The 25,893-nt window shown below is 48.1% G+C and overlaps 1 protein-coding gene and 1 long non-coding RNA gene across 4 annotated transcripts; one reads left to right on the top strand and one right to left on the bottom strand.

Annotated features, from left to right (window-relative positions):
• The first annotated feature begins 9,196 nt into the window (after positions 1 to 9,196).
• LOC142572738 (uncharacterized) lies at positions 9,197 to 14,052 on the top strand. Of its 3 annotated transcripts, XR_012826135.1 has the most exons (4): positions 9,197 to 9,781; positions 11,577 to 11,726; positions 12,345 to 12,540; positions 13,583 to 14,052. It is a non-coding gene; the product is annotated as an uncharacterized LOC142572738 (long non-coding RNA). The 3 variants fall into 3 exon arrangements; XR_012826134.1 differs by lacking the exon at positions 11,577 to 11,726 and having other exon boundaries at positions 9,197 to 9,446; XR_012826133.1 differs by lacking the exon at positions 11,577 to 11,726.
• A 7,552-nt stretch (positions 14,053 to 21,604) lies between these two features.
• Positions 21,605 to 24,069, bottom strand: LOC142572737 (mid1-interacting protein 1A). The gene has a single exon (XM_075682055.1). The coding sequence runs from the start codon at positions 23,738 to 23,740 to the stop codon at positions 22,976 to 22,978; it is 765 nt and encodes a 254-aa protein (XP_075538170.1). The 5' UTR covers positions 23,741 to 24,069; the 3' UTR covers positions 21,605 to 22,975.
• Between the last annotated feature and the right edge of the window lie 1,824 nt (positions 24,070 to 25,893).

Here is a 25,893-nt window from a genome sequence, read left to right as displayed (position 1 = left end):
CACCATACTTACAAACTTTTATTTACGGAACGCTATACTACAGGTGAAGATGCGCAAATCAAAATTCAAAGTACAGTGGGCCGTACCCGCTGGAAGAAAAGTTTACAGACCACATAATCAGCAAAAAATGAATAAATAAGTGATCATACGACACAGCCGAGCAACGTGCAATCCTGTCAGTGCATTGTTTTCTTTTAACAAGCAGCGGTTGTCTGCATGTACCTCGTATCCAACTGCCTGCCTGGGGTGCCAAAATATATATATATATAATTATTGAAAACTTGGCACACTGAAGGGGTTAGCAAAGTTTAGCTTGAACTTCTTTTTACTGGCCCGTAAAGAGACGCGAGAGTAATATTACATAACTTTCAGGTTCGAGCACGGATATTGTTTTGCATTTTTTAGTCTTAATAGTCTGAGAATATTTAAGACAAAAGGCATGCGCTGCGAATGTTTTGCTTCATTACATTTGTCTGTGCATGGGCCGCCAGTCGCAAAATTCTGAGGAATAATTCAGCCAAGAACGCGGGACCTGGTAGGACCAAATTTAGTGCTCGGATAGTGTGGCAATATAACCCGCATATACGGCATGGATAAGCATGTAGCATAAATATACCTAAATATATGCGGAGCCCCCGGGGACGACGACAGCGAAAATTCGCTTGGAATGTCCATATATTTGCTGTTGCCATGAAAATTCGTATTATGTTTCAATGTGGGATGGAATGTACGAGCTCCTCTCGTCAGCATACGATAAAACGAAATAATGCAACCGCGCTGTAACCAAACGCTACAATTAACACAAACGCAGATGTTGAAGGACACTCAGAATTTCATTACAGATACAATCCATCAAGCGCTGTCTGTTCCAGATAGATAAGTGCAGTGTACTTTCTGACGGATGCTGAAGGCCATTTGTGGCATCAGTGCAACAAGCAGAGGACGGGAGCAGTTGGCGTGAGCTCCGTGAGGAACAGGAATGCAAGCAAATAAGCGTAATCGAAGCGCCTGTCAAGCAAGCTTGGAAAGTATATAAGAAGCGATGTCGCAACTGTCACTATATAGAGCACCGTGTACTTTCATTCCGCCTATAGGCGGTCATGTAAACAGACTGGACCGTGCTGACAAACCACGTAGAACTGTTAACACGACAATTTCCAACGACGACCATCTATACTGTTTTTAAGGCATAACGACTCGGACTACGCGCGAGAACAGGAACGTCACATATCGAGTACAAATATTTCATGTCAAGCTTACTTGGACACCACCTATCCAGTCACTTTAAATATGTGCGTGTTTGAATTCTGGGGTTTTTGCTTACCAAAACCACGATTTGGTTATGAGGTGCGCCGCGTTGAGGGACTCCGGATTAATTTTGACCACCGGGAAATCTTTAGCGTGCCCCCAACGCACGGAGCACGGGCGTTTTTGCATTTCGCCCCTATCTATAGATGCGGCCGCCGCGGCAGGGATTTGATCCCACGACCTCGTGCTTAGCAGCGCAAAGCCACTAAGCCACTACGGAGGGTAAATATTTGTGACGTAAAATGTTTCAGAAACACAGTAAAGAAAGTGAACCCGCCACGTGGCGACATAGTGTCACCGACAGCAAAGACCCAATCCGTCTATCTTCGAAGTCGTTTTACATTAACAACTTACGCATTTTATTCAAGCCCGCAGCACACCGCTTCAATCAGAAGTGTTTCAAAAAGTATTCGACAAGCTATTTCCATCAGCAACTTTGTTTTTGACACACTATCCTGGCATCGAGAGCGCCTGCAGGGGGCAATATCCGTACGATCCGATTCGTATTGGATTCGACAATTCGTCCAAGTTATCAGATATTCGTTTCTCTCCAAATATTACACGCGGTGTAACATTCCTTACGCGCTATACAGTGAGGAGCACCGCTGCGAGTGGAAACTTCCGAATGACTGCCCCCCTAGAAGTGGCCGCGCGAGTTCATGGAAGCTTCTTACACGAGACAGAATGAGAAGGCACGTGTCGGTGATACTCGTGTGCTGTCGCGTAGCAACGAACAAAAGTTTTCATTTTTTTTAGAAAGAATTTCGTGATTCGGTTGTTCGTGTGCATTGCAAGGTGACTACGATGTTCCTGGCCTCTTATGTTCGTTGCACTGCAGTTCGCAATTACGCTGTTTCTTTTATAGCCCTGCTGCCTGCTCTAAATAAACTTCATCTGAGAGTTAGCGCTTGTCTGCTGTGTAATGAAATTGTCCCGCTTGAGATGTACACGTTTCAAACATGCAAGTACGAATCAACTAGTCCAGCGACACGTTCCGTCCAATTCTGTGTTTCGCTTCGTTTAGAAAGCGCAAACACTTCTAAGTGTGTTGACTTCTATACTTTATAGTATACGAGTCAGTATACGAAAGTCGCTTTTGATTCGGTTCGAAGGAGAGATTTCGCAATTCGAACACCTGCAGTTGTACCTGCAGTTGTTGATGTTTACGCTTTCTGACGGCCAATGAACGGCCTCGGACCGTTCGGCAAGAGATTTGTGAACGCTCCTGCCGCAACTATTCACCACCAGCGGCGACATCTGTGCTCCCAAACTGCGACACTGGAGCGTGTTTCGCCGTGCCTTTCGGCAGGGACCGCGGCTCGAGCAACACGTCGATAACGCCGCTAATTGCGGACTCACTCGCTAACTGGTCGTGGGAGGCGCGACTCAGCGAACCGGACTTGGGTAGCCAGCTGGAGACCCTCGACCAGGCCCGGCGAGCCGCAGAAGCCAATGGAGCCCTGGAATTGGGGTGTCCACCAATATACACCAGTCAGATTTAGGATTCAATAAAGTTATTCTTCTTGTTCTCCTTGTCCTTCCTCTTCTCCTCATTGTCCTCTCCTCCTTGTCCTCCTTCTGGTCCTTCTCTTTGTTCTTCTTCTTCTTGTCCTTGTCTTTGTCCTTCTTCTTCTTGTAAACACCGCAGGTTGGTGACCGTCACTTGTTTTTATTACGTGGTCATCACGCGCTTTTGCCGCCGTTACTGACAATATGCCGCAGTGTTCAGTGCTTGAGCTGAGAGCCATGCCTCGCTGTTGTGCTTGTCACGTGACGCTTCGTGATGACGAGCCTACAATAGTTTGCTGTGACTGCGGATTTCACTCATTTCAATATGCAAACCAAGCGGCGCTAAGGGTACGTAACAGTTTCCTGGCATCTGGAAAGGAGCACACTAACCTAAATTCACTCGTTTTAGAAATCAACCAGAAACTCTCGTCCCTTCTCCCATTGACCAAGGAAGTAGATGGTATGGAACAATTGATTCAGATGCTGTCGAATCACGAATCAATTCGATGCGGTACAAGAAAGGTTAAAACTACAAGAAAAGGAAATAAAAGACATCAAAGTTCCAATTGAAAAGACGGAGCGAGAGATGAGGACGTCAAGGGCTTTGGCACGGTTGCAATTCCATGTCGACGACCTCGAGTGGCTGAGCAGGCGGTTAAACATTGAAATACATGGTACAGCAGAATCTCAGGACAAAGACCTGCTTGCGAATAAGTTGACCATGCAGCAACTCGCAAGGCAGGATGCTCTGGCTGTTCACAGGCTGCGTGCGAAATTTACACGCCGTATCGATATTAATATCGCCACCGATAATTAAATGGTAACAATTTTCATTTACAAACGTAAGCATGTTCTCTAAGTCGGACACATTGCCATCCGGACGACAGTAACATGCTGCAATAATGACATTCTTTGCCTGTACGCACACAATTTCATAACTCTCAGTAACAACAGAAAATTCCTCGAGTAAACGAGCTTTCAAAGAGTTTTCTACAAGACGAGATACGCCCCCACCTCGGCGCTTGGTTCTATGAAGATAACATATTTTCATGTTAGGAAGGTCAAACACGTCCATTTTACGAGACTGCCACGTCTCAGTGAACATAACCACATCAAAGCAGTTCTGTGGCCTGTAAAATAGGCATTCCAATTCAGCGGTTTTGTTTCGTACAGATTGGACGTTTAAATGAAAACAACGCAGGAGATCATTTCCATTTCGATATTCGCCAGTTAATTCTTCCAACGATATGTATCCTAAGTGCGCCATTGCACTCGGAGTTCAGACTGAGAGATCGTTTTCACTTCCAATGACTACAGCCGAGTCCTCGCGCCGTCTGCGCACCGAAACTTTTCCATTTGGGTGCCAAGCAAAGTCGTAGTCATGGGGCTTTGCCCAAGCCTTGATAATTACTAGGAACATTTTGGAACGTTTTGTCATGTTTTCTGCGATGTAGGTGCTTTCTTTCAATTCTCTCAGAGCTTTCCTTTTTACCAACCATGCATCTCGAAGGTCGTGGCGTGCAAATCTTATGACCAAATCTTTTCTTTTTTCCTCGGTTAACATTTTCTTTTCAAGCCGCAATGAAACGGCTTTAATTCTTAGCCCCTTTCACAATATGTACGTAATGTTGGGAAGAACAAATAAAAATGAATGAATGAATGAATGAATGAATGAATGAATGAATGAATGAATGAATGAACTTGCAAAAAGAAAGAAAGCGGCTTGGCCCCATCCGTTACAGACGCGCATGGTGTCCCTGGTTGACGCGCAACAACGATCATAATTTATTTTCCTTATTTTATTTTACGTTGCTACACGTTCCAGTAGGATCGTGTGCGTTTCGTTACAAATAGCTGGATTTCGAACTCACAACTGCATTGTTCAGCTATGTATACAAGAGTGGCTTGCCAGTACGCCTCAACTAACGTTTCTCTTTAATGCCCCTTTGACACAGGTGTGTAGCCTGCAGAGAACCGTGACGGCACTATGTCTAGTCGCCGTCGCACAATGTACCCCGCATACAGCCCGTACATTGTGGCCCTTCGGCCAACTCTCTGGTATGCGCGCAGAATCAGCTGCACGATCGACGCACGCCTTCGCTCCGACTGACAGCGCACGTTGCAACAGATGTGCTCGAAAGGACCGCAACGGCCGCCCGAAGCAAAGCGAAGCGAACGCATGGCTGTTATGCAGCAGCGCGCTGCCCATCCGCACAGCCGGACTGTCCTAAACGCGATATGGCGTTCCAGGTCAAGCTGCTCTGGAAGCGGACGCGGACGGACGGCGCTTCGTCCTGCTTCCTTTGTTCGTCATCTTTCTCTCTTTTTTTTTTTTTGGCCAGCGTAATACTCTGCGCAACGTAACCGCGACCGTTCACTAACTAGCCACTTTTATCGCTTTGCTCTATAAATATGCCCATGGGAATCGCGCGCGCGCGCGCGCGTATATGTGCTTGTGAGTGTTGCAGCTGGAGTAACGTCATGCCAGACCTGCATCAAGGTGGGCCCTCTTCGGGTATCACTTAACTATCCCTCTTTCTCTCACACTGCATCGGTGTAAGAAAGAAAGAAAGAAAGAAAGAAAGAAAGAAAGAAAGAAAGAAAGAAAGAAAGAAAGAAACCCGCATTTTCGACCAAGCTTCCAGTCAGCATTAGCTGCACAATGTGAAACGCAGTATCACTTCCAGTAACCATTCGCCAGTAGCGGCACCCGAACCTTATCAGCGCTGGCACGACCCTCCGTGGTGAGCACATCACTCTCGAGCACATCTGAAGGAGAGGGCGGCCCGCTCAATCGGTCGCTCCTGGTCCACTTGTATACACACTGGAGGCCGCTGCGGAGACAAACTTTTCAGCGCAACGTTCGCGTCTGCTTGAGCGTGCGCGGCGGGGGGACGAAGAGTCGGTAGAGTGAATGCCCGAGGACGACTGGCCCCGGGTGATATCGAGTTACCGTAAAGCAAAGCAAGTGCTGAGGAAACCTGGCATCGGCGCGAAAGCCACGGGCGGTCGCGTACAGCGTCACCTGGATTCCCTGAACAGCACCGTTCAATGGGAGAGAGACTACAAGCGCGTAACGGCGGCGGTCAAGACGCTAGAGAGTTATAGCTCAGCGGGCCCAGCGTAGACGCCACGGCGCATGTTGTACCGCGCATGCGCACTGGCGTCTACGCTGGGCCCGCTGAGCTATCACTCTGTAATAAACTCAGGCCACACATGTGCGAAGGCCTGGTGGCCCTCAGCAACCGCACAGGCGCTGAATGCAGCATCGCAATGCAGTCGCCGTGGCCGGAATCGAACCTACGACCACGAGCTCTGCACTGCAACGCCACAGCCGCTGGGCCACCGCGACCAGCGGTCGTCAGTTCCAAGACGAACTCACGCTGCATACAACGTCTTCTTAATAAATAAGTAAATCAGTCATTAAGAACGCCCTCATTTAGGACAGCCTATATGTAAGAATCTGTTGTTCCTTTTCAGTCAAAGCAATATGTTTGGCGTGTCTCACCATATTTCCCTCTCCATTTAAAGTAATGAACGAGGCAGCATAGAGTAGCGCCTTTTTCTTCAACGAAGAAAAACGTTCCACGTGAATCCGGTTGTGACGGTGCTGCCTCCTTGTTACATTATTGTCGTTGACCCGCTGCATCATGGCAGCTGAAAAGCAGTCCGTTTCTCGTTTACCGAACGCCTCACTTCAGCCAGCATTAAGTTGAGAATGTCATTGCACATACGTATCCATAGCAAACTACACGCGCTCTAGGCAAACTTCGTAGTTCACTTTGTTTAGGAATTATAAAAATTATTCGATATTAGAAGGTCGTCTTTCTTTTTTCTCGCATAGTCGTATTCGACTCGATTCGGAAGTTTAACTATTCGAATACTCCAACTTAAAAGCAATATGATGCGCTGTAATATCGCATAAACTCCGTACAGTATGGCACGTTAAAATTTCCCCTGGTGGTCGAAATTATTCAGGGGTCGCCCGCTACGGCGTGTCTCATAATCAAACCACGGTTTTGGCACACAAAACCCAGAATTGATCCACCTATATATGTACAGCATCAAACGAACCCAACACCCCATGTGCTTCGCCTAACGTACGGTTCCCTTATTCCATGGCTGGCATCGTCACGGCATACAAAATAACTTAAAGCTGTTTATTACTTACAAACAGTTGTCAGTTGAGCGGGAATGTAGCATCGGAGGGCATTAAATACGCATGTACCAAATGATGCAAATAAGCCTTCTTCTTTTATCACCACACACAGACTTGACGCAAATTTTATAAATAACGTTAAAGATTATGGGTTTTACGTGCCAAAACCACTTTCTGATTATGAGGCACGCCGTAGTGGAGGACTCCGGAAATTTCGACCACCTGGGGTTCTTTAACGTGCACCTAAATCTAACTACACGGGTGTTTTCGCATTTCGCCCCCATCGAAATGCGGCCGCCGTTGCCGGGATTCGATCCCGCGACCTCGTGCTCAGCAGCCTAACACCATAGCCACTGAGCAACCACGGCGGGTATAAATAACGTTGTTTGGTGTTGACAAAATATTCTGCATTCGATTTTATTTTCGAAGTTTTACATTCGAATACGAATATTCATTTGCATTCGATCCCCAAAATTATCTGTACGTGCACCCTTAAAAAGAGAGAAAAGAATAGCCAATAGCAGCACTTTATGAAAACGATTTTAGCTCCTTGTTAACGGGCAGCAGCTCTCTCTCTCTCTCTCTCTCTCTCTATCTATCTATCTATCTATCTATCTATCTATCTATCTATCTATCTATCTATCTATCTATCTATCTCTCTCTCTCGCACACACACACACACACACACACACACACACACACACACACTGTGCGCGGGCGCAGTCACCTTTCTTTTAAACATCTGGAGAGATACGAGGAATCTTCCGGGCCCTTCGTCTCCCTCTTGCCATGCAGAGTAGCAAACAGGTTAATGTATACGCTCGCAATAGATTCATGCTGCACTTAACTACAGCAATTTCTCTCTATCCCCCAACTACGTACGAGGTAAGGGAGTCGCATTTTGACGGGAGCGAAATGCAAGAAGGCCCGCGTGTCCCGTGCATTGGGGGTACGTTAAAGATCCCCAGGTGGTGAAAATTAATCAGGAGTGCCCCACTACGGCGTGGCTCACAATCAAATCGTGGTTTTGGCACCTGTAACTCCAGAATTAATTAGTTAATTAATTAATCTACAGGAATAGAGCAGCTGCACAAAATATGTATTCTCAAAACACAATGTTTAAAGAGCCAGAATGTGTTGCGAGGCGTTGATGGAAATGAAATGACCATGATTTATAGTGATAGAATCCAGCTCGCTCTTAGTGATTTAAATAGGAATTATAATTTTAAGCTGGTAAAGGAAGTTCAAAAACCAGTAAGTGGCGAGACCTGGCAGTGAAATCTTGGTGCTTCGGGTGCATTCTATGAGATTACAAAACGTAAGTCGACGTAAGCATAATTATCGCTTAAAAAATTGCAGTTGGTATTTTGTTAGACACTCGCGCATTATTCTACGCTTCAGAAATCGGAAAGGCACGCGTGCCTACGCCAACACGCTGAACTCCGTATCACGTGTACAGGCGTCGTTTCGTTTTCGATCCTATTGGTTTCGTTTTGACTGGTTAAATACCAAATCAGTTGGACAGGAAACCGCGAAAACACGTAGCTATTATCGCAGAAATACTTTAACACTTCGGAAAAACGCGAATCGCAGGAACATCGACTTGATAAACGAAACTATACTTTGTTCCAGCTACGGCCGCACCTGTCGTGTGCCTCCCCCTAATGCCGGCGTATAATCGCTATCGCGCTCACCTATCACCGTTTTCAGCATGCCTCTAGTGAACGACTACATCCTCACTGCAGATCGAAAAATCCGATAAAAAGAAAAGTTCCACTGCGTTTTCCACGTTAGCACTTCATGATTAAACACTCTGACCGGTAAGCCTTCCAGTGTAAAAAAAAAAAAAATGGGTACCATGAAAATCGTCTGTCAGTCCCTTTATGTACGCGACACGGAACAGCAGCGAGACGCTCGCGCGACGCCGCAGCAAGAAAGGAACTGCACGGAATGCGCTTCCTGCTGGCTGCAGACAAAAAAAGAAAAAAAAAGGAAATTAAAAAACAAACACTTCTCCTGGCGCGCGCGCGACAGTGGCCTTTAAAGAAACACGACGACCTCGCTTCTCTCCTCATCTTCGACACTGCGACTAAACTCGCGCGACCGCGCGATATATCAATCACGACCGCGAAAAAAGAAAGAAAGAAAGAGAACACACATTGTGACCAAGACGGCGTGCGCCGCTCGGTGCAGCTGCACTGGCAAAACGCGGGAAGCCGCGGTGGCGGATGTCAACGAGCCGCGTCGCCCGCTCCCAGGCGTTCATGCCAAGGCATCGCGCGTCCCCCGCCCGCGAGCAGAATAAAGCGCCTTTTCTTCTTTTTTTTTTTATTCACAGACGCTCTACCACAGTGCTCGCCCCCGAACTGAAAGCGTGCGGCAGGCACGTACAATCACGTGCAATATGACCTGCAACACCGGCTCCCGTGATTGGAGGGCCTCCAAGACTGTACGGCTGCGCAGACACAGGGTAAGTTACAGACCTAAGCACAGCTTCAATTAGCGGTATTTATTAAACCACTATTTCGCATGTCAGAGCCGCAGCGTAGCCCTGGAGAGCCTTCGACCACGAATAAGGGTGTTGCAAGTCATATTGCACGCGACTGTACACACGTGACGAGAGAGATCGTGGCGGTGCACCTGTGGTCGGGATGCCAAAGCTCGCGAGCGGAGGCGAAAAGCCGCTTTGCACCGGCGTTGCATTGATGACGCAATAAAGAGCTTTAGAGGTGCGAAGTTTCTGCATATTAACCCGCGTAACGAGGTAATTATTTTGCCCCTGGACCTACTTCGTCTTACCCTGAGGTAAGAAACTTTTCCACACTACGTGGCTAAAGCTCTAATTGATAGGGAGTTTTAGCGTACCGCTGAACCGTTAGCCCCCCTGTGCCAGGTGCACAGGGGGGCTAACAGTGCACGCGTCGCGTGGTGAGGCGGACGCGAAAGAGACTGACAGCTCGTTGTCTGCGGCGCCGCAGTTTGTCTCTCAACTTTGCTTCCTCTGTATTGCTTACTTTTGAATGTATTTGCGTATGTAATACAGTAAAAAAAATTAAATTATGGGGTTTTTCGTGCCGAACCCACTTTCTGATTATGAGGCACGCCGTAGTGGGGCACGCCGGAAATTTCGACCACCTGGGGTTCTTTAACGTGCACCTGAATCTAAGCACATTGTTTTTTTTTTTTTTCGCATTTCGCCCCCGTTGAAATGCGGCCGCTGTGGCCGGGATTCAATCGCGCGACCTCGCGCTCAGCAGCCCAACACCATAGCCACTAAGCAACCACGGCGGGTTATGTGATACAGTAGTTCTTAGCTTTTGCAACCATCGTTATGAAATATTCTGTTCTGATTGAAGTAACAGCTGTACGTAATTGAGATGCTTTATGCTTACTATTACTAGTGCTTCGTATTTTGTACCATGCTGTCCATGTTTCTATATATTGGTAACTACGCTAGCTTATTTCAATATACTCAATGTTAAGTACTCTTATACAATAACTTCTTAAGTACGCGTATAGGCTAACATTGCTGCCATTTCTCCCGTTCCTTTTTTCTTCCCCATTTCTCCAAGGTCGCACAAGTATGCACTCATTTCTTTTTTTTTTTATGCGAGAGCGTCAAATGGTCCATTGAGCGAAAAAGCCGGCGTCCGTAGCAGTGAAACGGCACGTAAACTCGCATTGCCATTGGCTGCGACGCCACGTCGCGAGAGAAGGAGATTCTTGAATATGGGAAGGAAAGGTTGGGGTAAAGTGCAGCGCAGTAACTGTCTCTCAGCAGAGGACACCTCAACCGCGCTGCACAGGGGGTAGGGAATGAAAGTAGGGGGAGAGAAAGAGCACGAGCTGCGCCTCGGCGGAACAGAGCGAGCGAAAGGGAAAACCTGCTGCAGCGATAGCGCACCAGCTGTTGCGTGAGTGGAGGGGCATGTCCGCGACGCCGTGCACGTTATGCCTAGCTGATCACTCTCCACACGAGCGCTCCTCGACGGAGCAGAGCCCGAGACTCCTATATAGCAGGCCTGTGCACTTTGCTTTATGACGTCACGCTACCTAGACCGAAATTTTCACTCTCAAGCTCAGCGCGATGACGTCAAACTCAACCTGGCTTACTCGGGAGCATCACCATTCTATGGCAGATGGGCAAGGTAGCATGACGTCACGAACGGAAGTGCGCAGGCCTTGTGTTATCTAGGAGGTGTTGGCAGAGCGGGCGAAAGGGCACACCTACTGAGGCGATCAGTGCGCCAAGTGTTGCGTGAGGGAAGAGAGCACCGCCGCGTCGGTGGACAGTGGGGCTATAGTTTCGGTATTGGCAATAAAGCGTCGCCACAACACTGGTAGCCAAAGGAAAAATTCAATGACTTCTGCATATGTGCTTCTATCTTTTCAACCTAAATATCAACTAAGTTACTAAATTACGCGTAGAAATAAAATTAGCCTTTGGCTATTTCCTTTTTTGGCGTTTATATCTTTATTTAGTCGCTTCATTTGTTGCGCCAACGGGCGGTGGTGTCGTCCTTATCGCTTCAGCTGACATTCTCTTCGTCTGCTCCTGCCGCTTTCTGTGCACGTGCACGTTTTTTCGTGCGCTCTGCAGTTAAAAAGTTTTCTTTCTGTACCCGCGAACGTTCCGGCAACGTCGGGAAAACTGGGGAAAGGGCACAAGGCGTGCTGCGCGGCTGTGTGACCTGGCGACTCGGGGAGGAAAAGCACGGCGAAATTTTTCCGGTTTCCCAGCGGGCGAGTGGTAAGCACACTTTTTCTGCAGTCCTTATGAAGAAACAAGCGCTATGCTTATCAAAACAGCTATATGACGAAACGAAGGGCCTTCCGCGGTTGCTTGCAAGGGAATATGCTTTTTTTGTTTGGCGCGGCGTGTTTTTCTGCGGTGTCGTAAGAAACTGAAGTCGTTGACAGTTGCACATGGGCCGATTATAGCTAGCTGACGCGCAGACGGAAATTTTCCTTCGGTTTACATTAGTGGTTGCTTTTCATTTTTTTACACGATTAGAAAACGTGCAGTTTATATCTGCCGAAGGTATTTGAATGTTTGCTGCACAAACTGGTTACGTTGGAGAACATTCCGGTGACCAGTTTTTTTTTTTTTTTTTTTTGTGACGCTATCAACTTTGAATATTCAGGAACACGGCATAGAAGTCGAAAAAGAAAAGATACGCAGTAGTCACCGTTTACGTCTTGAATTACAAGAAGTTCGAGTTACCTATGTGACCACATAGGTCCGCTTCACTTTTCAACCTGTGCCTAGAAGCACAGAATTACCTCGTCACTTCTTCGTACTCTCAACTTGGCTTCACTTTTAGGTCTTCTTTAATCATGCACACGCGGTATTTTGCCCATTTTTCAGACCTGACATATGGCGAAATTACGTTAAATGGGGAGTCCTGGCGAGGCTGACAGGGGGAGCAGATGTATACCACGGCTACCGCCTCTGCTCGGACCACTTCACAGAAAGGGTCCTCGCCGACTTGGCCAAAACAAGACTGTCGTGGTCGGCTGTGCTGACTCGGAATGCATGGAAGAGCGGTCCCTGATCGATGAAGGTAAGGAAAAGTTATTAGTGGTTGCGAATTTCTGCTTCTGCAGTTCATTATTTTCGTACAGAAACCACTCGACAGGGCATGGCGCAAGTGCCATGGGCACGGCGAGTGCTGTCTTTTCCAAGTCGTTTGCTACGATGTCGGGTGCCATGTGGCGTTAGGCAGCGAAATTTACTCCGCGTGCGACAAGAAACCGCGTGCTTGCCAGTTTCTCGTTATCGCTTGCTCGTCTGCGGTGCGCGATGTTCCCGATTACAGGCTAAGCTAAACAGCCGAACAGTTTTAGCTGACAATGAGCGAATTCGAGTTCGTGAAAGGTCGCGCCTAGCTTGGCGCTACAGCATACGGTACGACGAAGACAGCTCTTACGGCGCGCTGCCGTGTTCTTCCCTAAGTTTGCCGCTTTATAGCAGAAATTCTTCCTGAGCAAAACTTCCAATGCTCAGTTGTCCAGCAACTCTAAATTATTGGAAGTTTGCCTCTCATGGGTATTTTGCATAAAAGTGAAGCCAAATAATATGCTCACTGACCTAATCTTTAACAAGATGAATCAGAAACTTTCATAAATCATGAAAACTGGCGCTAAAAAGCTGATGCCCAGTATACTAATCCAACTATTGAGGAACCAGCAATGCTTAACATGTTGCATGAATATATAGCAGCACTAAAACTTGCAACTTTGCTTATTATATTTTGGAGGTATATTTCCACTTGAAATCCTGCAGCCAAATATAATCAGAACTGACCTGCATGGATTAAAATTGATATTTTACCAAAAGAGATTTTTTTTTTGTCATATGTACTAGAAATTTGATAATGAACGGGCTTTTGATATCATGCTTCCATAAATGCGAAGCGATGCCATCTGACACGCATGTGTTGCCCATGGAATTCTCTTTACAGTGGAACATGACACAAGCATAGCCAGGGAGTTGCGACTGTCCTGTGTGCCTGCGTGTAGTGTTCCTTGACGCAACGTGCAACGTCGGCGAAAATTTGCCAACTAGCCTAACAAGCTGTTCTGATGATGTATCTTTCTTTACAGGTTCTATACCGCCGCAGCGAGGCCGAAAGCTGAAAATATACTCACCAGAGACTGCAGGTGTCATCAACCGACTGAGGAATGATACGCAAAGGTATCACAAGTCAGCGAAGTTGAAGAGCTGCCGAAAGATTACCACGGGGCAAGCACTACAGAGGTGTTGATGTATCATGTGAGGCCAGATTCCTGCCCACTCTTGCAGTGCCAAGTAACGCTCCATTATCGCAAGAGGAAGGGAAATACACGGAGAAATGTTTTTTTGGATCACTTTGGTGTGGTCGCGCCCTTGTGCAGTGGCACCACTGTATTGATACATAAGCTAAACAGCAGTCCACTATAATAAATATTTTGCTCTAATTAGTGTCGCATAGACCTGTTGCGGTAGTTCTGCTATGCGTGGCATATGCTGCACATACATGACGTCAATCTGGATCTCAAAGAACAGTGTGAGAGAAAGTTCACTGCAGAAAGAAAGCTCAAGAAGCTTGAAAATTAGGAAACATTTTCTTGCTGGTATTCTTTTTGTAATCCAGATAGTTCTTATGGCGGTCTCCCGATTAGCCTATATTTAGGAAATAATCGGCATATTTCAATATTTGCGTAAACATCGTGCAGCGTTTTCTTTGTACAGACAATCACTGCTGCCAGATTTGCACCCTCCTATTTAAAGATTATTACATAGCTACCATAAATGGATCTTGGGATGCTAGAATCTTCTTCAGCTTACTTCAGCAAAGTTGTGCAAGTACTAATGTTGGTCGACACTCTTGATTTGAATGGTTTCATTAATAAGGCAAAAGTGGGACGGGAGGTCCTTTCGAGAAAGCCACGAATAATCTTAATGCGCAAGTAAAGCGTGCTGTGCCAAAAATGAGTGTTCTAGAAAATTTAAAATGACTTCGCCTCCTTATTGTGTCGACATCGAAATGGTCATGACTGGTGACCACCAGCTAATGATTAAATTCGTAACATAGCTCTGACACATGTCCTATGCTTCAAAGAGGGCGCACGAAACTGGGCTTATGGGCTCTGTTAAAGGAAGTGCATAATGTCCATTCATCGTATTAGAGGAAGTTCCTGAAAACCATTCAAAATAGAATCGTTCTGAGGAGGCTGCCCTAACGCATTGAATGCGGCCGACTTGCGTCGATATATAAAAAAAAAAGAATATGTGCCCATGTTCCGAAGCTACGCGTTCAATAATACCTTTCTGCGTCACTCTGTCCTTGCCCAACCTCTACTGACGATCAACCGCCGATTGGCACGTGCTTCTCCTGCATTTACTGTTCAAGCAAAAGAACTTAGCGCTATTTGTTGTTATAGCCTTGGAAATGGGCCATTTATATGTCGACGACGATGGAACAAACGAATTGCATTGCAAATTTTCTGAGACATCTGCAATATGCTCGTGAGGAATATCGTAATGGTACCTTGTTCGCAATGGTACATGAATGAAGCTTTAGCGGTCTTGCATAATGTATCGCGAAACAAAACCACGTATGAAAAAATCCACAGCCATTTTCAATATAATTTGCTGAATACTTATTGGCACATTAGCACCAGGAGAGACATGCAGAAAATCGATTAGCTATTGCATGGTTTTTGGAAAAGCAAGTATACCGGTTGTATGGAATAAAAAAGTAAGTTGTTTTTACTGGTATATACGAAAAACGTGGATCTGGCGCTCTTGATAGTCTTTTTTTATTATTCACGAATAACTGTTGCGACAAATTTTGATTTGATAGGTACGTGTGGTGCACAGCGTACAAACATGGCCTATACGCAGAAACTTCGTCCACGAAAAATTGTGGGAAGCTGCTCTGCGTATGCACGATCGTAGTACTGAATGCGCCCGTTTGTACTGCATAATGAGATACTCAGCACTACCTTATTCTGTTGTGTTCAGAATGCCTTGCTGTGCCGATGGGTTGCTAATAAAAAGCGTGAAATAAATCCAATTTTTCTGCCTCATGTATTGCCGAAACAAAATAGCCGCACGCCATGGCATGCTTGTTCGCACATCTCGAACTGAATAAGTTAACTTTTCATACAGATGCCCATATTTTGCGAGTACGAAAAAGTAAATTAGAAACCGAAGGGTGTCGAAAACAAGGTCTGCAAGAGCAAAGCAATCTGATAAAGATTAATGTAAGCGGCATTGCTTTCTTCCCTTGGCGCCTGCAGAGAAATTCGTGTGCTCCTCGAGCGCACAGCAGACGACAAACGGAATGGCGTTTCCCCTTCGCGCATCAACAGAACCGTTGCTATGGCAGCATGCTTGATTTTTTTTATCTTGGAGTTCGACCTACCAAGCACCAGGGGAGGAATTGGCGCTCGTGACGGAATTCCCGTTTACCTGGGGTGTATACCAGCTAATCTAGCCGTGGCACAGCCGCGTCGGTGGCACGCAGCGTTGGCACCGCAGGCTTCTGCTGCTCACTGGCTCGAGCAGCAGCACGAACCGCTATGGTACGTTACTCGCATCGCAAAACGCGAAAGATCGCTCAGCGCCGTTCAACTGGACATTAATGCTTTCGCATTCACAACTCATAAGAAGTGTTTAGGTATCCTGACTTCTTTTTTTTTTCCTCCTAATAGGACCACGTGCCATCAGCATGCTTATTAAGGTTGTTAATACGTTTATCGTTCTTTGAGAACTAACCGCGATTTCTTGCAAGTGTCTAGCAGTTTCCGTAGACCGATCTCGAAAAGCGCACTCCCATTGTTGGCTCGTGCTAGCCAGCGTTTTGAGACGCTGATCCTCTGCATGCAAACGCTGCACGGGGCTTCGGGCTGCTCCTCCAGGAAGTGTCGCTCGAAGTACAGGTTCGCTTCCGCGTACGGGTATATGTCACGGTGGTGAGGGGAGCACCATTCACAACACAACATGCAACATAGTGCCACAAAGAACCACTTCCCATTGCATGATAAACGCGTTCTTAGTTACCAACCGGGGTTATTATTGGTTTAAATATATTTCTATGTAGCGAGAAATCTAAATAACTTTACTTGACTTTGTAGATTTTCCCTTCCATTCTCCTGGCACGCGTTCACGTTTTGATGTAGGAGCGCTGTCAATAGCAGAGAAATAACTGCACAGTATCGCCAGAAGTTAAGAAGCGGCCACGTGCTTTGCGAGAACTATGCGATCCACGACTGCACACGCTGTGAATGCGTATAATATTTAAGGTCCTGTCGGCAGACAGATAAATATTTGTACAGAATGGGTTCAAAGTTACATCTACGTGCATGCACGTTTCCCTGTGATACCGTGCCACGCATGCCACAACCTGTCTTTAACACCTGTTATTGAACGAGCATCTGCAAAACGACATTTGGTAAAACGTTTAGACGTATCTATATGCCAACAACTTTTGGCGAGTTCCCTGACAATGTTTCTTTCTGCAACCACGAAACATAAGAAATGTGCTACAATCACTATGAGCTTGCATTATTCATCTTATTGTTCCGATAGATTATGCGTTTTATTATACGAATGTATAAGTGTGCCGGATCTTTGTACTTTTATGAGCATTTGTATTATATTAACCTGTGCCAGATTTTTGCGACGTTAACAACGTTGCCTGCCGACGTGCCGGGTCTACTCGTGCAAGCCACGTTTTTTAGGCGACAGCATCAAATGGCCCTTTCAGCGAAAAAGCCTGCGTCTGTAGCACCGCAGCGGCACCTAAATTCCCATTGGCTGCGACGGCATGTCACGTGCGCGCCTCGACAGAGGAGAGCGGTCGAAAGGGGACACACTCACTGTACATTATTTTTTTCCTCCGTATTTCGTTCTTCTTTTGTGAATAAATGTTTTCTACTACTACCCGCTGCTACTCTACTCTACTACTACCGCTCTACTACTACCGACACGTGGGCTGTCGCGCCACGTGTCGCGTGAGGGGAGAGGGCGTCGCCGCGACGCCCGTCACCCGCCAGGAAATAAATGAAAGCAATGGCATAAGGAATGCTTCGACAAGTAATTGAACTATTGCTTTACGGAGTCGCATTCCATTATGCTAGTAATTCTAGCCATAAGTTGTGTTCAGAAATTGTTATACATAGTGTAATTTTTTATGCACGTTATGTCTTACCTTGTCAAGTGACCTTTCGTCAGGAAAATATATTTTTTTATTGCATCTTCGTGTATCGAAAGTTTCACAAGGCGTTACACGGCTTTGTTGATTGACGTGTACTTGTGCGACTTAATACGCACGAAGCACACGTTATCTCACTAACGTGTTTAACTGAATTTGCTTGTCGCGTGGCTGATCCGAGAGATGCCAGTCTCTTGTTGGTGCGAGGCGACTCGGGCTGTGAAATTGAAGTGTCGCCTACGATGAGGTTTTGTAGCTACTCGTATAAGGCCGTCATTTCGGTGAGGAAGTCTGCCAGGTCACACGAAGTTTCTTCAAGTGTAAGTTTTGTTAAAGGTAATACATCTGGGTGGGGTTTGAAAAGTTGGCGAGGCCCCACACCCCTCCCCCCCACCCCTCCGCCCTCGGTAAAATAAGAACTTTCTGCCTATGCTTAGATCTCCTAAAATTTTCTTGGCTTCGACACGCCTGCTTTCGATGTATTAGCGCGCAAGATGATTACAAATGTTATCGGGGCTGTTCCTCGACACTTCAAATAAATGATTTATTATTATTATTATTATTATTATTATTATTATTATTATTATTGCTTACAGTCTCGAGCTGACGACGCTATTGGAACTATATGCTCTCAAATTGAAAGAAACTTGGGTTCATTGAATGATATCTTGCTCATGCCAACACCGTTGCATCCCGCGGTCACAAGCGGGACTTCGTCGCCGGTCTTTCGTTTGGGTTTTTACTCCCGTTTTCAGGAGACCACTAAACGGAGCAATTGCTTTTTTTCTTTTTTTCCCTCTGTGAGTGGAAGTTGCGAAGTCATTTGGCATAGGCTTTCTTTCCTTCTCTTTGAATATACGCGGTAGGTGTTTGGTTTTTCTAATTCCTTCGAGCGTTCGCATAGAGCAGTTCAGTGCGATGCAAGGGCTTGACACCGCGAGTAGGACGTACACATACTCCTATAGACCCTGCAAAGGCGGCGCACGCAACCCCCAAGTAGATTACGCAATCTCTCGGCACAGAATCTTCGTTCACGAGAAAAAACTCGGCGCGAGCGGGTCGAAGTCGGAAACCAAGCTGAACCAGGCCGACACGACCGTGTATACATATATCTTGCCAAGCGGCTTTGGCGAATCAACCCAACATTTGCAGGCCGGTTGGTCGAGCTCGCCTCGACACTCACTCCGTCCGAACATACTGCAGATCAGTCGTCCGGCCTGCTAGCGTTACGCGAACCCAATGACCCGTTTTCATCCCGGCAAGTCGACTGCACCCGCTTTTATCGGGTTCATGTAAACGTATAGCTACAAGTGGTCCCGTAATCGTTTGTAATTGTAGATATAAGGCACGTTATGTCTTCGAACTGAACGTCCTCGCCCATGAAACCTGCTTTGCCATTTTACGGTCTGCCCGTTCTCTCACATCGCACAAGTCCCGCCGTTGGTGTGTTCTCTCAATTATTTCCATGTGCGCCCGCGCATGTTGTGTCGGGGACTTGAGGTGGGGGCTGGGTTGTTTCACATTGCGTTGTGTCGTCTTAGTTACACTCAGACTTCCTTCCAATCTTGACGACAGCATCTTCTTCGCGTGTGACCGTTCCTGCGCGCGGGATCAACCAACAAGCCAATCTGGCCACACTGGTCAACCATTTACCGCAGGCTGACCCATACTACTAGTGGGATGCGTACGTTTCGCATTCGCGCGAATTATCGAACAGTCAAAACACTTTCCAATTTTTTCACCTATGAATGAATCACCATGTATTATTCCGAACATCTGCACTGACGAAAAACTCCTACCTCTTTCCAGTGAAATAACTCTGGTGTTATCGCGTTCCCCCACGATCGTGTCCGTGTGTCTATACAAAACTGTCATCATCAGGATTGGCTCCAGAGTAGTCTTCTTCCACAGCTGGCTCGTTGGCGTCCTTCGGCGCTACAGCGCCACTGCTCCCGCGTTCATTGTCGTCATTAATTAATGAAGAAACACAAAGACGTAACCAATTTTACAGCGAAGCTGTTAAGGGCTAGTTCCCCCAGGATCGTGTCCGTGCGTAGACAAAAATTGCCCATACGTGGGCCGATCCCGAAGATAGTGCAAGGCCGACCCCCGGCGGAGATGCAGTTCGCCATTAAGGGGCCCACATACAGAGCTTCGCTGCTCATCCTTCTTCACAGAGTGGGAGGGCACTGAAGTTTTTATTTTTTTTATTTTTTTGCTACTTTGGCAGGGGAACACGAGAGGGTGTAGATACGAGGGGCACTCCGCGCACAGTGGCTTCCTAGAGCCAAAAGAGACGCAGCATCCAAACAGCATGCCAATACCATTTACAAAAGCGCCCGGATTCCGAAGGGGGCCGGGGGTGAGCGGAAGTGTTTGTCGGTGGCGCGGCGTTGGACAATTACAGGCAGGAAAGGGAACAAGAAAGCTGCATTCCACTGTCGGCAAGTGAGGGGTCCGCAACAGAGAGAGAGAGACAGAGAATGATCGCGGGCAGTAACAGGCGCTATTTTCTACAGCCCTTTGAGCGGCGAACATGGAGAGAACAACGTAGGGAAGTGGAAAGATAAAGCCGCGTCAGTTCAAAGAGTGGAACATGCGTTGGCCGTGAGCTCAAAGCCTATAGTTGGAAAGGCGCCTCCCCCCCCTCCCTAGAGAGAAGGCGGCGATTGTCGCCCAGTCGCTCCTCCTTCCCCCTCTCTATTGTCGAGGCGCGGAGGAGAAGGGGAGATACAAACACCCGCGTGAGAGGCAAATGACCGCCTCCTCCCGCGAAAAAAAAAAAAAGCAACCGTGGCTTCCGTAGCCACACACACGCAGGCAAGCGTCTCGCAAGAGACGCAAATCTTGCCGGGAATGCATCGCACTTGCGGTCGCGCCGATGATCATTATACACACACTGGGTCAAGGTCAGCCGGTGGTCTAGTTGTCCCTCCGAGGAATGCCGAGGCCTGGCCAGACACGAAAACTGCGCCTTAGTAGCGTAAACAAAGCTGTCTTCCAATATATATATTTGTTTTTCGCCGTCTGCCAAACCCTCCACGAACAGCTGACTCGTTATGAAATCGTTGTTGAAAGAGCGACGATCACGGCAACAGCGTATTCGGCCAGCAGGCTATGTTTACATGTCGCGGAAGAAAAGGAAGAAGTGACGCCAACCGAAGGAAATTAAAGAAAACGAAAAGAAAGTCTGCACAGTTCGTCTAAAACGCAGTGTTCACCTCCAGCTCGAAAAACAAAGCGTCTATTATTCGCCGGCTAATAATCGGAGAATGGCGATCCCTCCTGCCTGGGGCGCGCGCGTAGCTAAGTGGGCCACGACATTGACGCAACCGTTGTGGGAAACGGGGCCACGGCGCCATGCAGTAGGATATAGTTACGGCGCGAGCCGCCGCGAAGAACGGCGCTCGACCAGACAGGTATTACTTCGTCCCGTTTGAATTTACCCGCCAACGGTCATTGTAGCGGCGGTGGACAAACAGCGTCGCTTCCGTCCATTGACGGTAGACGGCCCATGCGGAGTGCAGACCGTAGCAACCTCTTTTTTCGTAACGGCCTCCTTTCTATCAGCCCAACAAAAGACGGCGGGGCCTCGGCTGCTTGAGCGTTGCTCGTTGTACTTCCGTTTGCACTCGGCACGTTCACAAAGCCAAGGCGCTTCTAATTCTGGAGACGACGCTCGCCTCGGCCACCAGTGAAGGCAGCGAGGAAAAATCGAGACACGTGAGGCCGCATTTTTCTTTCCGGCAATATAGCTCTGTTTTTAATTGTTTCTATCAAATGAACAACAAAATGACCATCGTCAGGATGTTCCTTTGCAATTTACAGGTGCAACGAATACAATTTTTTCTAACAAAGATCCAAACACTCACGCATTTGACTATTACGTTTTGTCATTAGAAAAACGAAAAAGGAAGAGAACACGTAATGTCTTAATTTCTTCTTTTATTTTAGTTAACATCGTTCTGCACACTCAGCCAAAAAAAAAATGTCATATTTACATATGTACACACGCACTCGCTCAAACACACGCTTTTTCTTTTGAAGCTCCGCAACACACACTATCCCCGAGAAGCTATAGCTCGCGTCGCTACACCGAACGAACAACCATGTCAGGAAAGAAATACGAGTGCCGCGGAAAAAAAAAAAAAAAAAAAAACTCGATCGTGAGTATTCTCCCATACAGCAGTTAGCGACGAATGCAGCAGCTTGGAATGTTAGACGTTTTCAGATTACATTAATCGAACTTTTGCCGCGCCAGATAACGAAGAAACGCCTTCCCTATCACGTGAAAAATTACAAAACTCGTGAAAGTACGGTTAAATGCAAATGTGGCAAGACATGGGACTGCAAAAGGCGCTTCGTGCAAGTCTAAATTTGGCAGCGGACGCTCAAGTGTGTGTGCATCGCGGGCTGTGAGCTAACTGTTACGATCGGTTGTTCTACTCTCTCAGATACATAAAAAAAAGATGACAAGAAAAAAAAGTCGTGACAAGAAACAAGCTTCGGGCGATCTGGCCGCCGAAAAGCGCGAGGCGCAGCGAAATAAGTTAACACACTACTGGCCCACATACGGGACCTCCCGCAGCCATTTTTGCGGAGTCTTGCCAGGTTCACCCGGAAAACGAAAACTTCCCGCTACACACTCTACGTGCCCCCTTATTCCAGCGCCGCAAATAAGGGACGATATCGTGATGGAGGGATCTTGCTCCGTGCAACATCGGTACGACAGACAAGACTCGGCGCTTTGCAATGCAGATAACGTTTCGTAGGTAACCTGACAGACGTTCCAGCCGCACTAAGTGGCGGGGGGATGATAGGGGGGAAACAAAGTTTTTTGCGCCACGATGCAGCTTCAGGAAGGCCGAATCAAAACTTTGCATAAACAGAGCTGATCACAGAACGCGGCTGCTCGAATCTGGGCGCGCGGCGACGAGCCGTGGATTCGGCCGCAAAACCGAAACTGGCACAAACAAGAGGCAGACCTGTCGCGTCCTCCACGTGTCATGGCAAGAAAAAAAATAAGAACAGAAAAAAAAGGAAAGAAAAAAACCGAGCAACCGAAGACAGTTTCTTTTCACTTGTGATTTAGACGTCCCTGTTTCGCAGGGGTGGGCGTGGGGGAAGACGGCAAATTTTCCTCTTGCTCGATCTTTTGGGGCGGCGGGAGTCGACAGAAAGCGAGCACACTGTAAAAACATCGTTCGGAGCGGCGACGATGGAGCACTGTATAGTATCCCGTTGTGGCCTGTGGGTCCCGACGCGCACCACCACCGCGATGTCGTCGAAGGGTGGATCAGAGCGCCGATGCGTCAACTTCCTCCTGATACCTGCACGCCAGGTAGTCGGCCGAGTCGGCGAGCTGATGCAGGATGGCGTGGAGGCCCTGCAGGTGATGCCTGAAGGCGGCGGCCAGGTGAAGGCTCTGCTCGAGCCCGTCGCGGTCCGTGACCACGCTGTCGACGTCCGAGTCGGTGTCGGACGTGGATCCCGTGGACCCGAGGCTGTCGTCCGAGGGCTGCCGCGTGTGCTTCGGGGGCGGCCGTAGCAGCGCCCCGGTCAGCGGCACCACGGCGGAGGTGGCGGCCGCGCTAGGCCCCCACAGCAGCTCGTTCTTGACGTCGTTGAGCATGTTGTAGAAGGAGTAGAGGTCCGTCTGCATCAGGTTGGCCGGCGGCGCCCGACCCGCCTTGTCGGTGAGGTCCATGTCGCGCAGCCTCGACGGCACCAGCACCGTGGCATCCATGTTGTTCACGGACCTGACGAACCGATCCATGGCGCTGAGGATGCTCTGCTGCGAACAGGTGAATGCATCCTCGTTGCGGCTAGTGCGCCGGGAGGCGCTGGAGCTTGAGCCCCGGTGGTTAGCGTCGAGCCGATACATCTGTAGGTTGTCCAAGGCAGACACCGGTCCGCTCACCGTGGGCACCCGCTTCAGCTGGCCGCCGGGAGGAGCCGAGTCCTGAGAGAGAGACTGCCCCGCGTAAGACTGCCGCCGCGACTTTTGACTCGCTCCAATGGCGGAAAGTCGCCTAGGGCTCAGACTGTTTGCACTCTCCATTCGCGAGGAGGCAAGGACTTCTTCTCTCGGGGGGCAGATACACACGCAGCGTACACGTCTCGATTGACCACTTTTTTTATGCCCCCACGCCAGGCCGCGACCGGAAAAAGGTCCCCCCACCCAAGCTAAGCAGACGGGATGGGCCCACTCACCGAGCCGAGGGGGGCGCGCTGGCGGCTGTGCTGACGTCTGCGGGGCCTGCCCGACGCTGCGCCACGCTCGTCGGGCAGTCGCAAGCCGCGCTTGAGGTCGCTTACGCTGGAGGCCAGTGACGACAGCGGGGAAACACGGCGCGGGCAACGCCGATCAACTGCGCCGACCGTCTCTCGCTCTTCCCTGCGTGGAATGCAATGGGTGCGCACTGCTTCCGCCGCGATGTCGCCCCACTATCAGGTGATGAGCGCGGCTTGCCATTGGTCGGCTGATCTGTTCTCATGGGTGACGCCTCGTCACGTGACGCGGACTGTACACGTGCTAGCCGGCGCGGCTGCGGCGTGCCTTGCCGACGCTCATGCGATGGATGGGGGCGCTTTCGTTACACTTGTACGTTGATGGGAGGGTTTTCGCAAGTGGTTATTACGAGCATCGGAGCCTGTAAAGAGTCGCGGAAAGGGTAGTGGTGACGAGCCGGTGTTCTTTCCTAGGAGAAAGATGAAACGTTCCGAGTGCAGAGGCAGCCCTGATCCGATCGGTAGCTTGCTCGTTTTCGCGCTTCATTGCTGTACATTCCAGACATCAGTGCTTTTAAAAAATGCGTTCTATGTCTGGTGCAGTAGTACACGCAACATTTTCTGCAGCCTTGCGCAAATTGCCGAGTATTATTCGATAGGTTCGAGTTCTTGCGCAATGAATGCCACGGTCACAGGTATAGTATCGCCATCTAGGTTGGCGGTGGAAAACTATTACCCTCGCTTTCAGTGTTGCTAGATCTGTGCTGGAGCAAGTCAAGCGGCCATGCTATTTGTGGTTCGTGCGGCTGTTTCAAATTTTACTCGTTCGAAAAGCTTGGAGCTCAGATTTGGCTAAGCGCCGTTGTAACCTAGTTAATGAAACACCGCGCTGAATGTAGGAACTTTTCTCAACTGTTCGCATGTGTTTTGGTTCTGGCGGCGCGCACTTTCAAACGGTTCGCGCACGCCGGCTCCGCATTTCTATTCTCTTCTCATAAATTAGTTTACAGATACCCATTCCTCGAGCACAAGTATTCCTTCCATAAGTAAACATTCCTTGCGCTCATCGCAACTCCGGATCGGGCTGGGGAACATCAAACGAATGCATAGTTCCTCGGCCACAACAAGTGGCTTTCAGTATAGGCAAGAAATTCGCGGGTAGTTACGTTGTGAGCCCTTCAGTCGTTTTGTGTGCGTGGCACCGTGCTAGCAGAGGGCCCATGTCGTTTGTCTAACAGCGCTGGTAATTAAAATTTACGATGTTCGGACAACCTGTTTACGCATACCGATGGGGTAGGATTAGCCTAGAGCCGGTGCTTTATACACTCGGATACCGAAGCAGTTAGTTAATAATTACGGCACTTGAAAAATAAATGTTCCGGATAATTTATTAAAAGCAAGAATTTTTTTTTCAAGCCTTTGTTGTAAGAAAGCACGGAGAAACTAGGTTCAGGGGGCACTAAAAAGAGACTGGGAGTGTAGTGACGAAGCTGTTCGAGGGGCTCGCGCATTTATTCACAATGTGTCTCTTCGGCATTTGCACCTGCAAGGACTTGGCCTACAGTGTCGCAAGGTGTGTTCTGCTGATAAATGTGCATCGACGTGCTGGCGGTTCGGATCCGGAACGCTCTTGTGCCGTGAAGGACTTTTAGTTCTTTTGCCAGGGCATGTAACCTTCGACAAAGGTTACAGGAATTTGCCGATGAATGTTCCTGCTCTTTCTTTTTCTTTCTCTATACTATTATAATTTTAAATGTACGCGTGCGTACATTTGTACTCAGACCTTGGGGTTGCTCCTGGACACGGTAAATAAATAAATGATTATTATTTTCAGCCGCGAGCATCTTCTAATGGCACTGCCGCCTCGCGCGAGTGCATGGAATGAGCACAGGGAAGACTGAACTCGCAAAAAACAAAACAAAAAAGAAACTCGCTTGCGTTATCAAATTTCAGGAGAAAGTACCTCCGACACTATATTTTGCC

Source organism: Dermacentor variabilis, chromosome 2, assembly GCF_050947875.1.
Source record: "Dermacentor variabilis isolate Ectoservices chromosome 2, ASM5094787v1, whole genome shotgun sequence".
NCBI lineage: Eukaryota > Metazoa > Arthropoda > Arachnida > Ixodida > Ixodidae > Dermacentor > Dermacentor variabilis.
This window is presented reverse-complemented; position numbering and strand designations above follow the sequence as displayed.

Excerpts from the sequence above, each read along its gene's own strand:
- LOC142572737 (XM_075682055.1), bottom strand. The coding sequence starts at position 23,740 with ATGGAGAGTGCAAACAGTCTGAGCCCTAGGCGACTTTCCGCCATTGGA.